General features: G+C 38.4%; 1 protein-coding gene and 1 long non-coding RNA gene across 2 annotated transcripts in view; both read right to left on the bottom strand.

Annotated features, from left to right (window-relative positions):
• LOC143280392 (intraflagellar transport protein 172 homolog) overlaps positions 1-12,680 on the bottom strand; it is a 50,609-nt gene extending 37,929 nt beyond the window's left edge. The window contains exons 1-10 of the mRNA XM_076585025.1: positions 12,540-12,680; positions 11,161-11,304; positions 10,676-10,788; positions 9,513-9,618; positions 4,565-4,644; positions 3,793-3,880; positions 3,204-3,418; positions 1,647-1,770; positions 964-1,059; positions 135-296 (exon numbers count right to left, since the gene is read on the bottom strand). Coding sequence (XP_076441140.1) covers positions 135-296; positions 964-1,059; positions 1,647-1,770; positions 3,204-3,418; positions 3,793-3,880; positions 4,565-4,644; positions 9,513-9,618; positions 10,676-10,788; positions 11,161-11,304; positions 12,540-12,578 — 1,167 coding nt within the window. The 5' untranslated portion in view covers positions 12,579-12,680. The remainder of the gene's footprint in view (positions 1-134; positions 297-963; positions 1,060-1,646; positions 1,771-3,203; positions 3,419-3,792; positions 3,881-4,564; positions 4,645-9,512; positions 9,619-10,675; positions 10,789-11,160; positions 11,305-12,539) is intronic.
• On the bottom strand, positions 6,235-8,687 carry LOC143280648 (uncharacterized). Its single transcript, XR_013055037.1, has 3 exons — positions 7,724-8,687; positions 6,892-7,048; positions 6,235-6,342 (listed from the first exon to the last, which is right to left on the bottom strand). It is a non-coding gene; the product is annotated as an uncharacterized LOC143280648 (long non-coding RNA).
• Positions 12,681-12,696: the final 16 nt, after the last annotated feature.

Below are 12,696 nucleotides of genomic sequence, written 5' to 3'. Positions count from 1 at the left end.
AATAGTAGTTTGCACAGGACAGGAATGCCAGACCCCTGCCGGAGTCTGCACTAGTTGGGTCACGGTTAAGTATGTGTAATTAAAAGATAAAATAAAGTATACAGGATGTTACAAAGGCGTGTGCATGTTTTTACCTCTGTGAGCTTGCAGCTAGCCAGGTCCCCCAGGATGAGGGTGTCGGAGGTGTGAGCCACCAGGTAGCGGTCCTTGCCCATGATGCGCACCTCGTCGATCTCGTAGCCGTAGTGCGACTTGAGCACCACCTTCTGGTTGCTTGACATGTTGCGCACGATTGCCTGACATTACACCACATGCTTCCTTTGTTAGTATCAGACAAGAAAAAAGAACAAAAATCCCCTAGCATACAAAACATATTCTCACACAGAACAAATATCCCCCAACACATAATACTGGTTTCTCTTCAGTCTCAGACAAAACAAAATTCCCCTGGTAGGAGTGACTGATTTTTATAATACTTGCAGCCCTGAATCCAGGTATGTCTAATGAATGTGTGTATCTTAATACTGAAACAAAGTCAAATAAAAAGGGCAAAAAAAAAGAATCCCAAGTATGCCAAAATGGATATCTGTGTAACATGGACATACTTGCACCCAAGTACAAGAAACTTAAGTAACATTTCTTACAATATCTTTTGCAAAATCCACAGGAATAATCCACTGCACAGCCCTGAAGGAGCCTGGCCTGAGGAACACCCCCAAAACACATGACAAGCATATCACACACACTTGAAAACAACCCTTGCACAGTCAGCAGCACACTAAAAAACAAAACTAAAACAATAAAATAAAATATAAAAACAATTCAATACAACATAATACAATAAAATACAAGACAATACAATACAGCTCACGTACTGCCCATTATGCCCTTGGGCATGTAGGGCACCAACAAAGAATACAACACAACACAACGCAACACAACGCAATGTAACACACTGCCCACCTGACTCAGGCCGACGTGGGTGATCTCAAACTTGTTGCGCACGATGGTCTTCTTCAGGCTGCAGTCAAACAGCTCTACTCCACCGCACAGTGTACCCTGCACAGTCACACGCAACTTGCTAAGCTCAGTTTGTCATACAAAAGTGTAAATCCTTTTCTTTTTCTTTTGAAGACGATGATGCACAGGCAGAGAAATAAACACACTTGTGTGAATGCACAAACGTTGACACCCATCCACACCCATGCATACACATACACATACACACACACACACACATACACACACAATTAAATACACTGAAGTTAAAATACAAATGCTAACACACACACACACACACACACACACACATACACACCACATGCATAAAGACAAATAAATGCACTCAAATTAACGCACAAACGTACACACACACACCACATGCCAAACACACACACACACACACACATACACACCACATGCATAAAGACAAAAAAATGCACTCAAATTAACTCACAAATGTACACATACACACTACATGCCAAACACACCACAACACATACACACACACACACACACACCACAATACATACACACACACACACACACCACAACACACACACACACACACACCACAACACACACACAACAACAACAACACACACAGAGGACTGAAACAACCCCCTGCAGCCCTTTAAACCACTCACACAGACAACACGAGCACCATCACGTTTCCAGGCCAGAGCAGTGACGGTGTATATGTGAGGAATCTCCTTCAGTTTGGGTTCATCCCACATCTGGCGCCGGGGACTCCAGTTCAGCACACGCAGCCTGCACCACACACAGGGCATGGGAAAGTCCAATAACCCACTCTGTTACACTCAAGTTAATACACAAGTGTTGACACACACATACATACACACACATACTTGCGTCCATTTTCCTATTCAGTGTCAGAGGCAAGAAAACACAGAAACCATATCTTGTCTAGGCTGGGTTTTTTTGTTTGTTTTTTGTTGTTGTTTTTTCCTCAAGGCCTGACTAAGTGTGTTGGGTTACACTGCTGGTCAGCGTATATGGATTTGTCCAAACCCTATGATGCCTCCTTGAGTAACTGAACTGAACCGAACCGAACCGCTGAAGAAGCCGGCCGGCTCACCGACGAAAGCTACGCAAGTGAGTAGCCTTCTTTGACTGAGAGATTGGTTTAACTTGGTAGTCAATATGCACCGAACTGTTCACACACTGGTCTGTGCACACATACAGACTGAATTACTGACTAAACGTTTTAACTTCCCACAATGCAAAAGGAGAGTTTCTTGGCTCTCTCGCCTTTTTATACTGTCATCTTTTCAATTTCTCTGTTACACTCAATTACATGCGTGCAAGGAAGCGACAAAAGCCTGAAGTTGTTCTTAAAACAGATGGCAAGTATTGTTTTCAGCTTTTGTGATTCAAACAGATGGTTCTGAATTGGAAGAGGATATAAAAGAGGCAGTTATTTCAGTCCATCAGAGGGAGATCAAAGTGTGTCCGAAAGTAAAAATGGTGTGGGTAAAGTGGAGAGGGGGTGAGGGGGGAGGGGCAGTAGATTTGGCAAGTGATACAGACAGTGGGGAATGTAGATGGTAATTGGTGGTGGATGCACAAATTACCCACTGGCTGTTCAGAGGAAAAGTTTGTTTCGGGGTTTTTTTTTTGTTTGTTTGGGTTTTTTTTTTTAAACATCTTCCCCATACACAGGACAAGACACATGTGACTTAAGGTTACAAGGCGTGACAGACCATGCCCCCTCGAGTTGATGTTAGTTCACTTGTAGTTTGTAGAGACTCTCGTTCGTTCATTATTCAAACTCTTATGAGATTCTCAGGTCAATTTTTGTTCATGGATAGTATAGACTTGTCCTGCATATATATTTTTTTTTTACCACCCTCAAATTTTACTTCATGAAAAATATATCTGTCTTTATCTTCTGCTGTAGAGTCAGCAAAAAAGAGGTAAGAGTTTAAAACTCTGTGCTGTGTGTATTCAGTCTCAACAATCATGTGTCCAAATTTTATAAGGCTGTTTTGTTGTTGTATCCTTATTTATTTTTTTTTTTAACCTATGAAAATGCCCAGTATACAGAGGAATGTGTCTGTACAAATCACCCAGTATGGAGTGAACCTTAATCTTTAGCCTATATAATACCAAAAACAAAAAAAATATGATAATGAATAAATAAACAAATCAGTAAATGTAACTAAAACCAAAAGAGAACGTACTTGTCAAAGCTGCCAACCACCACAGACTGTCCGCTGGGACTGCACACAGCCACGGTGAACTCATGCTCATCATCCTCCCGGCTGTAGTCAAAGTGCTGGAAGCTGCGGCCGTCGCGGCCATACGCTATGATCCGCTTGTCACACCCTGCAGCCACAATGGCATTCTGGGAGAAGGCCAGTGCGTAGGGGGGTGAAGGGTGGGTGCAGATCTTGCCCTGAACGAGGGAGAAAGTAACAGATCAGTTGCAGTTTGAAACGGCCATCAAAAAAGGGTGCAGACTGATCCATATATCTTCTACACCACATGTGCTTTACAGAAAGCACATAACTGACCTATGCACAGACCCAATGTGATGGTCAGGCCTTGAGAAGTTACTAAATGCTAGGGAAAATAAAAATAAAAAAATAAACCAAAATTACAGAAACATTACTTAAATCAGATATGCAAATAATATACATGACATACATGGCTCTGAGTCTTCTGAAGAGACAAAGACTAGGCCAGGAGTAAATTAGATAATGATGTCCCAAACAAGGAAAGACAAGATCACCTCAAGACCACACAGTCAAGCTTAGTTAGACTACAGACCTGAGAGTCTCCAGAGCCCTCATCATCAAAGAAGTAGCGAATAATGGAGCCGTCAGCATGGCCGGACAGAATCCCTTTGCCTGAAGGGCTGAAACAGTAATCATTGACAATTTTGTTCATGCTCTGCACTGAAACAGACATTTTTTCTTTTTCTTTTTTTTTGTCAAAATACGCCCAACTCACAACAAATGCATTGCTCAAATGTGCTTATATTCAAACACTGATTAGTCTAACACTGGTCAGTCAGTTAGTTCAGCTTGTTCATTAAATCAGGGTTACATTCAATTTTGATTGGTAAATGTACATCTTGGACAGCTGTAGAGAGAGAATCATTAGACCCATTTCAAGTTACTAGGACGACACTGAGAATATTCACCCAGTCGTTAAAAAAAGTTGTGTAACAGGGTTAAGTGACAGGTTAGAGGTCCCACAGACTTTTACGGCCAAAAGGGCAGTGAATTCATATTCACTGTGTCTAGGGCTTGGCATACAATGCGTGGACCAATCCTCTACTTCCACTGCTTTAAATCGTCCCCATCCAAAGTTAGGGACCCATATACATGCAGTTGAAGTGAGGAAATTCAAAGTGCCTTTCCCAAGGACACAACACTATGCTGAAATGGGCCATGAAGTCAAATCACAGGCAAACAGTGAATCAGAAGTCCAATGCCAAACTGATTCTGCCACTATGTCCCAGTATGATTGTACCGAAGAATGAATACAGTGATCACTTGCATTTTTATTGCTCAGACAAGCATCAGCTTACACTTACTTGTGAGCCAGGGAGACCACGTACGAATCAGTGTTGTACACCGTGGAGGATTTGTTGGTTTTTGTGTTGGCTGACCTGACCTGTACACAAAGACAAAGTGGAAAATAATTCATCTCTATGTTTACTGTCTGGACAAAGTTTCATTTTCCAATTCACAGAAAAATATAATTTTTCTTTCCATCCATCAAATCAAGAAAAGTCTGTTGGATAAAAATAAAAATAACCAATAAATAACTATAAAGTTTTCACACATGTTTATTTAGATGTGTCCAAATCCCATATTGCTCCGTATACCACTTTGTTTACTTGCTTCGTACACGTGAATATACATTTCCTTGTTCATCTAAAATCCAGAATATGTATTGACAAAACATTCTCACAGCAGCGTTTTTGGAATAATTTACCTTCAGTCAGCCAAGTTACATAAGACAAATTTCATATTTTTACAATTACATATTTTCCACGGGTCACGGTTAAGTATGTGTAATTAAATTCATATTTTTACAATTACATATTTTCCACAGAGTCACAAGTAATGATTTTTGTTTCCCTGATTTCCTTCTATCAACTCAGAGAAAATCAGTCATACATGTATAAACTCTTCATTCAAGTGCAGAAGGAATGACATCATTTTTTTTTTTTTTACACATAAGTAACAGAAAATAATTATGTAAATTTGCAGTAGCAATGCATCAGAAATGATGACTTCTTCATCCAAGCAATCACCAAATTTTCAATGACACCTAGCTGGTGGATAAATGTGACCCTCCACCACGAAATGAGTCGCTTTGCACCAGAGGTCGATTTTTAGTTATTGGTATATCATAAATCTGCAATAAATGACCTTTACAGCGAAAAAAAAAGTTTGTAAATCGGATGATTCTGTGAAAAGTTATTGTGATTTGAAGTTCTAAAGTCGCGAAAGTAACGAACTGAGAAATCAAGGCCGAAAAGTTTTGGAACATGTTCATAGCAACCACATACTTCTAAGCAAGATATGTTCATGAAATTTGGCACACACATAGTTAGTGGCAATATCCACAATTGCACAAAATTTGGAAGAAAAATATTGAGTGTATTTGATTTTATTCAAATAAGAATTTTCTAATTTTTTTGGAAAGAATTGCAACTGAAGTATTAGTACACTTACTTTTTAATCAGCTCAACATGACTAAAAACCTTCCAGTTTTAAGATCAGTTTTGTTGTGGTGTTGTTTGTGGTCCAATTACTATGAAACTTTTGCTATGTACAGTATGTGTACTAAAATTTATGCCAGATTAGAGGTAAAAAATGCTAAATCATGATGCCGAATCATGTGATTGTTGTAATTCAATGTGCTCACTGGCTTAGTGTGCTTGTGATATTACCATAATCCATACAACAAGCACAACAAAATAACAAAAAAGATCCACACAACAAAACTGCTCATACAAAAGGTACAAGTTCATGTGTGTTTTATCCCAGCATAGCATCAAATGAAATACATTTCATAATCCAAATGAACACTTCAAACACTTCATCTGCAAAGAAAACCTACTTGTCAAACCCATACTTAACACAATAAAGACACACAACCTCATCAAACAAACACTCAATCTGCTAAAAAAAATAAAAATAAAAAATAAAAATAAAAAAATGTGCAGATATGTGGCACAGGTAATCAATTCTTGTGGTACATAGTGTCATCAGGGTGGATGGTGTTGATATTGAACCTTCTTCCTCCACTCTTTTTTCTCCACCGGTGGTGTCAGTATGTTCCAAAAATGCATGGTTTATCCTGAAACAGTTTGTTATGTAATACTTCTTTATCTCTTTTCATTTCCTTTGTTTTGAATTATTTTCTATATGTTCTAAAGTTTATTCATTAATGCCTTAAATATCAACAGTAATTTCAGTTTTGTACATTTACATCACAGCTTTCATTCTTTACACAGGACTTTACAAAATGCTTTACTTCTAGTTCTATGTATTTTATCAGAAAGAATACACTTATGATATATATATATATATATCATAATATAATCAGACAAAGCAGTTTACTGATAATAAAAGTATGAAATAGTGATTATTAATGCTGTATCACTATGAGTATCAGTGTGCATATCAGTGTGCATCTGCATGACATGCTGCAATCCATTAAGTTACTTTACGCATAGTGGCATGTCAAGCACATGCACACTTACATCATTTATGTAAATGTCTGTGCAAAAGTTTACAATTCCATACATGTACATCTAGACAAAGTTTGTAAAAAGAAACTAAGTTTGCACACTTCATGGTAAATTTATACTATAAATCATAGTACATTAACAGTTGACTCACTCACTCATAGATAGTTCACCAGCAGACAGTTCTTTAGTTGACAGTGTAGTTAGTTTGGTGGTGTTGCCTCTCCTTCTGATGACATGACTTGCCAGCAGTGATATCAGAATTATTCATTGGTGTACAGGCAGGCATATAAAGTACCATCATATCTTTCAGGGCTGAAAAAGAAATTGAACTATTAGTAATACTGTTAGTATTTACTGTTGACACAACTCTATATTTATTTAAAACAACACACACACACACACACACACACACACACACACACACACACACACACACACACACCAACCTGACACACATTCACATAAAATATCCATTGAAGCAAATTCTGTGAAACTGAAAACTGTTCATAATGTCATGCCCCTGAACCTCCCCTTGCTCAGTTAAATGGTTAAACTGTGAAGGGACAGTGTGTGTGTGTGTGTGTGTGTGTGTGTGTGTGTGTGTGTGTGTGTGAGTGAGTATGTGACTCACTGTGTGACACACATTGTGTATGTATGTGTGTGTGTGTGAGTGTGTGTGTGTGTGTGAGTGACATGTATACACACTGTGTCACACATTGTGTGTGTGTGTGTGTGTGTGTGTGTGTGTGTGTGTGTGTGTGTGTGTGTGAGAGAGAGAGATCTTTTAATTTACATTCTGTTAATTTCCTCAGATTCACTTTATTCTTTTAATCATTTTTATTCCACATGTCAAACAGTGAATTCCTGTTCCAATGTAAGACAATAAATCAGTCTTGAGTCAATCATTGTTAAAGAAATTATTATCAACTGATTATACCATCATTACATTTCAGTATTTGTCAATGTGGGTAAAATAAGAAAGCTTACCTTCAGACACTTCAGCTATATCCAGTCCCCCAGTCACTTTGCTTGCACATTCCTTGTGTGAGCTGTGAGAAACCCAGGTCTATCACTTCAGTGCAGCAAGTCAGTTTCACTTGTTTCCATGTCAGTCACAACACTGATGGCACCTGGTGCATGTGATTTCGGCAATTACAGGCGAAGGCTTCCAATCTTTCTGTATCTAGTGCAAATGTTGATTCGTCATCTACATCAAAATTAATATTATTGTTGATGAAAACTGAACGACAATCCTGCGTCGTCTGCTTTCGAAATCAGCGTTGCCTTCGTGTTCACTGAGATCGATTTCATGAACGGTCAGTTCCATCAATGAAGTACTGGGTTAGAAACTCACAAATGTCGTCTTCTTCATTGAATGGCAAAATGTGTGCAGCGCAAGTGTATCTAGTCAGGAAATCGCCAAGTCAATCTTGAAAACGTGCTTCCGAACCCTGCGACCATGTTTATTTGAGCTAGCGTGCTGAATGGCTGGTTTCGTCACGTGGCCTCTCTCGGCCAATGACAGAGGGGATTTTCCTTCATAGTGACGCATTGTTTACGTAGTGTATCCTTATTTTGAAAGCGACGATTCGCTCGTAGTTAAAAAAATCAACCAATGAGAAGGACATAGATTGAAAGAGACGGACTTGACCTTTAAAACAATGTATGATTCGACCGGTCGATTCCAAGAGATGACGGAGGGCAAGCTTGTCAAAGTTGATCGATTTCGCGAAGTCATAGGCGATCAGAATGACGGGTTAGGCATTTTAAGCACACTTTTAAGGCAAAAGAAGACACAGTTATGCCTAGATACTTCAATATGAGATAAAAGAAAGCCTAAAGTTTACTATGAAGTCAAAATCTGAAAATCGACAACCTGACCCCCACCCGCCTAAAATCGCCGCTAGCGGGAAAGTTGGTCAGGGACAAAGCGACTCATTCCGTGGTGGAGGGTCACAAATGATAAATGGTTTGATAAAACCAAAACCCTGGGCACCTTTGGTGTTAAGGTGGTTGTTTCCTTTCTGTTGACTAGAGATCCAAATATTTCAGTGCACATAAGTAGAAATTCACCACACCAATACATCAGAAAGAGGGCATCCCCCCTCCAGCGCCCCCCCCCCCCCCCCCCCCCCATCATCAGCTACTTCCACTTTAACAGGAACTTCCACTAAGCATGTAAGTACAAACTTCCTGCAGTAATATATCATGAGCGATATATCTGTACAACAAGCAATTTATAGAAAATTAACCTCTTGTAGATAAGAATATCACTTTTTACTATCGCTACTTAAATAGTGCCTATCTTCAGCCACGGACCAAGCTTTAGGTGCTTTACAAAATATGAAGTCATTTGCATAACAGACTGCCTACCTGGGTATAGACAACTGACAGCTGCCTTTAGAGAACTTAGCAGTTGTTTCCTGTGTCGTTCAGTCAGGGTTCAGTCACACCCATACACATTTATATTGTATATTAGAGTGGACTTTACAAGAACATTTTGCCAGAGACAACCCTTTTGTTGCCATAGGTTCTTTAATGAGCGTTAAGTGTATGCTGCACACAGGACCTCAGTTTATTGTCTCATCCAATTGACTAGTATCCAAATCACCAAAGTCTAGCGGAAGGAAAAAAAATTCTGGGATGTGTGGTATTCGATCCTGCACCCTCAGATTCTCTAGGCAGACCTGTTACCACTTGGCCAACACCCCACAATATTCCAAAAACAAATGGCTAAAAACATTCTTATAGGAGTGTGTTGTGAAAAAAAACCAACTTTTCCATCTGCCAGTCCATAGATGATGGGCTGTTCGTGGGGCCAGATGAGACAGGTCACAGCGCTTTGCTGCACAAACTTGTTGCAGATCACCTTCTTCTCACTCCTGAGGAAAACATACATCAGTGTTGAATAAGGTAAGATAGGGTTCAACTTCACTGTAAATTCACAGAAATTTGTCTTTGGGCTTGAGTACTTGTAACATTACATGTATAAAGCACAATCACTTTTGGAACATGACCATTCATTAAAATATGTTTCACAATCAATTACTTAGTAGAATTACGGTTTCATTTGATCCTACACTGCTGCTCCCCTGTCCTCTGTTCATTTAACATCTGCTTCTTTAGAAAAGAGGAAGACTTTTTAAGTTAAGGTGCATTGTTGAAAGAAAGCATTACTGAAGACAAAAGTCCCTTTTTTTTCTTATTAAGATGCACTGCAATATGACTGCTATCACAATTTAGAATGAAACTCTGAGGGGAGACTGGCCAGCCAAAACCTACTTTCTAGCTCTTCATAAGAAAACATTGACACATTTGTTCACTTTCAGTTATCTTGTGGCACTGGATGCCATCTGCAGTTGTGGACAACATGTCTCTGCATTTCTAGAAATAAGACATGTTCCTGCAATATACTAAGCATATCCAAAGAATTATCAACACATACATACATACATACATACATATATATATATATATATATATATATATATATATAGGCTACACAACATTAACATACTTGTCTTCTCGGATACTGCAAGACCAAAACTACAGCCAAGACATACAGTGTGTGCATGTGGCATATGTGTGTGTGTGTGGTGTGTGTGTGTATGTGTATGTGAGTGTGTATGTATCTAATATTCATATGCTGACCACAGAATGCATTCCAGGGCATAACACTTGAAAGATCGATTCTTTTTTAATCTAAAAAGAGTTATGTACATACCATGTATATAATCACCAATTAGCACTGACATGAATGGTTGTTTTTTTTTAAATCTAAAAAGACTTATGTACATGAATATAATCATCACATATCACTGACCCAACGTGAATGCACAATACTTTGTTTCCCCCTCCTTTTTATCACCACTACTATTTTTCATTGTTATCATTATCTTTCAATATAAAAGAATGGCACAACAGAAAGAGAACACAAACCAGTCCTCTCCAATCTTGTAGACATAAATGATGTTGTCAGTCTGTCCAACAGCCACTTTGGTTGAATCCGCTGAGAAAGCCAACCCTTTGACTGTGTAGCTCTTCTTTCCATACTGAAAATATAATACAAAAAACTTTATTATGTATGATTTTCATAATGCTGATGATACATGTGACTATCAGGAATGGAATAAATAAAACAAATGTTTGTTTTAATCTGGACGTAAACCACTCAAACTCTCTGGTTATAAGCACCAACCAAAAATATCAAACATAAATTCAAGACAAATTTGTGATAATGATGAAGATAATGTCAAAACAATGACAATATCATCAAACCATTTCTTCACTTTTAATATGCCCAACGAGAAAATATACCCCCGCAAAGATGCTGGTCCTGTCAAATGTATTCAGCAAAGTCAGGACACACATTTAATCCTTGTTTCTTTTAGCACAACTGATTTCATTTCAAGTAGCTGTTTTACCTTGGAGTCAGCTGGCTTCAGGGAAAACTTGTCCCGTTTCTCTCCTTGTTCATCAAAAAGCAGCACCACTCTGTCTGATGTGCACACTGCCAGCTTTTGGTTGTTGGCTGAAAATGCCAGGGCACAGATCTTGGCTGCTCCCTCCTGCGAAAAGTAAAATCTTGCATTTTAAAAAAAGTGTCTGCAAAAGGTTTTGAAATGTAACCAACAAAGCTGGAAGAGTCTGGTGAACAGTTCTTCAGTGCAGTGCTCCAATAACTCTTCACAGAGTTAATGGAGTGAAGAAGATGGAAGAAAATGTTAGTATACTGTTGTGCAATGTACATGTTATGACTGTACCACATATCTGTAAGTAGACTTGTTTATCAGAGTAAGATCTAGACTGAGATTTTTACAATGGAGAAACTGACAGATTTCATATGTGCTGCCTGGAGAGAGCAGGAATTAACAGTGCATGGTTCTTGAAACTTGCTTAAAGAGCAGTGATCACCTCTTGGTGCATCACTGCATAGGTGGACATAAATATAAATGGTTTGGCTACATTCATCAAAGGAATTACAAGAATTCTAAGAATTAACTCTTTTTAAACTACTCTCTGGCGAAAGACCATTCTGATTCATCCTTTGCCATGAAGACACAACAACAATCATCTGTTTGGAATACAACATTGCAAGGCTGATAAACAATACAAGTCAGGCACACATTTTCCATAATACTTTCGTTTAACTGACAGACAAAATTCACAATAAAATAAACATATCATTTTATGACAAAATAGATATGTAAATTGGGTAGATTAGCAAACTTTTGTAGATTTGAATACGGTGGTCATATCTGTATTATGTATAAGTCAGCTTGAAATATTTTATGCTAACTAGATCTTCATCAATTATATTCATTATTAACTGATGAAGACTACAATACTATATAACTGGTCACTAAATCTATCATCATTTTCGGTCTTTCCCCCCAAATTGTACAGTATATTGGAAGCACATTCCAATAACATTCCAGTAGTGGTACATTGTAAAACAAATGCATTGTTAGATAAAGCATTAATTACCTTGGGACAGCTGGAAATGTTTTGTTAAGATGAATGAATTGTTAAATTCCTAATTTTCCCACTTATTTCTGGAAGGCAGAGTGGAAAAAAATTATTTAAAAGCCACCTCTTGACACAGACCACACTATGTCTGACTGAAAAAGTATGTGTACAATATAGTTTAATGACAAAATTATTTACCTCTAAGTATTCAAGAACAGCAATGATCAGATTCACAAAAACATAACACATACCACGACCCTCAGTTGATCACAATAATATCAGTTGGCGATAGCAACGATTATTTTTGTCAGATATCCAAAATTGAAGTCAGTACCTGAGGAGGAAGCAGCGTCGATAGATGCTTCAATTGCATCGTAATCTCTGTTTGATAAAGCTTTGTTTCTTGGTTTCTGTAAAGAAATCTGCAAGTCAAAACGTCGCCTCGCGGTTCACACAGACGCGCACTTCGCTGGAATGTTAGCAACTGCCTC

The sequence above is a fragment of the Babylonia areolata genome, chromosome 3 (assembly GCF_041734735.1).
Source record: "Babylonia areolata isolate BAREFJ2019XMU chromosome 3, ASM4173473v1, whole genome shotgun sequence".
Classification (NCBI taxonomy): Eukaryota; Metazoa; Mollusca; class Gastropoda; order Neogastropoda; family Buccinidae; genus Babylonia; species Babylonia areolata.
This window is presented reverse-complemented; position numbering and strand designations above follow the sequence as displayed.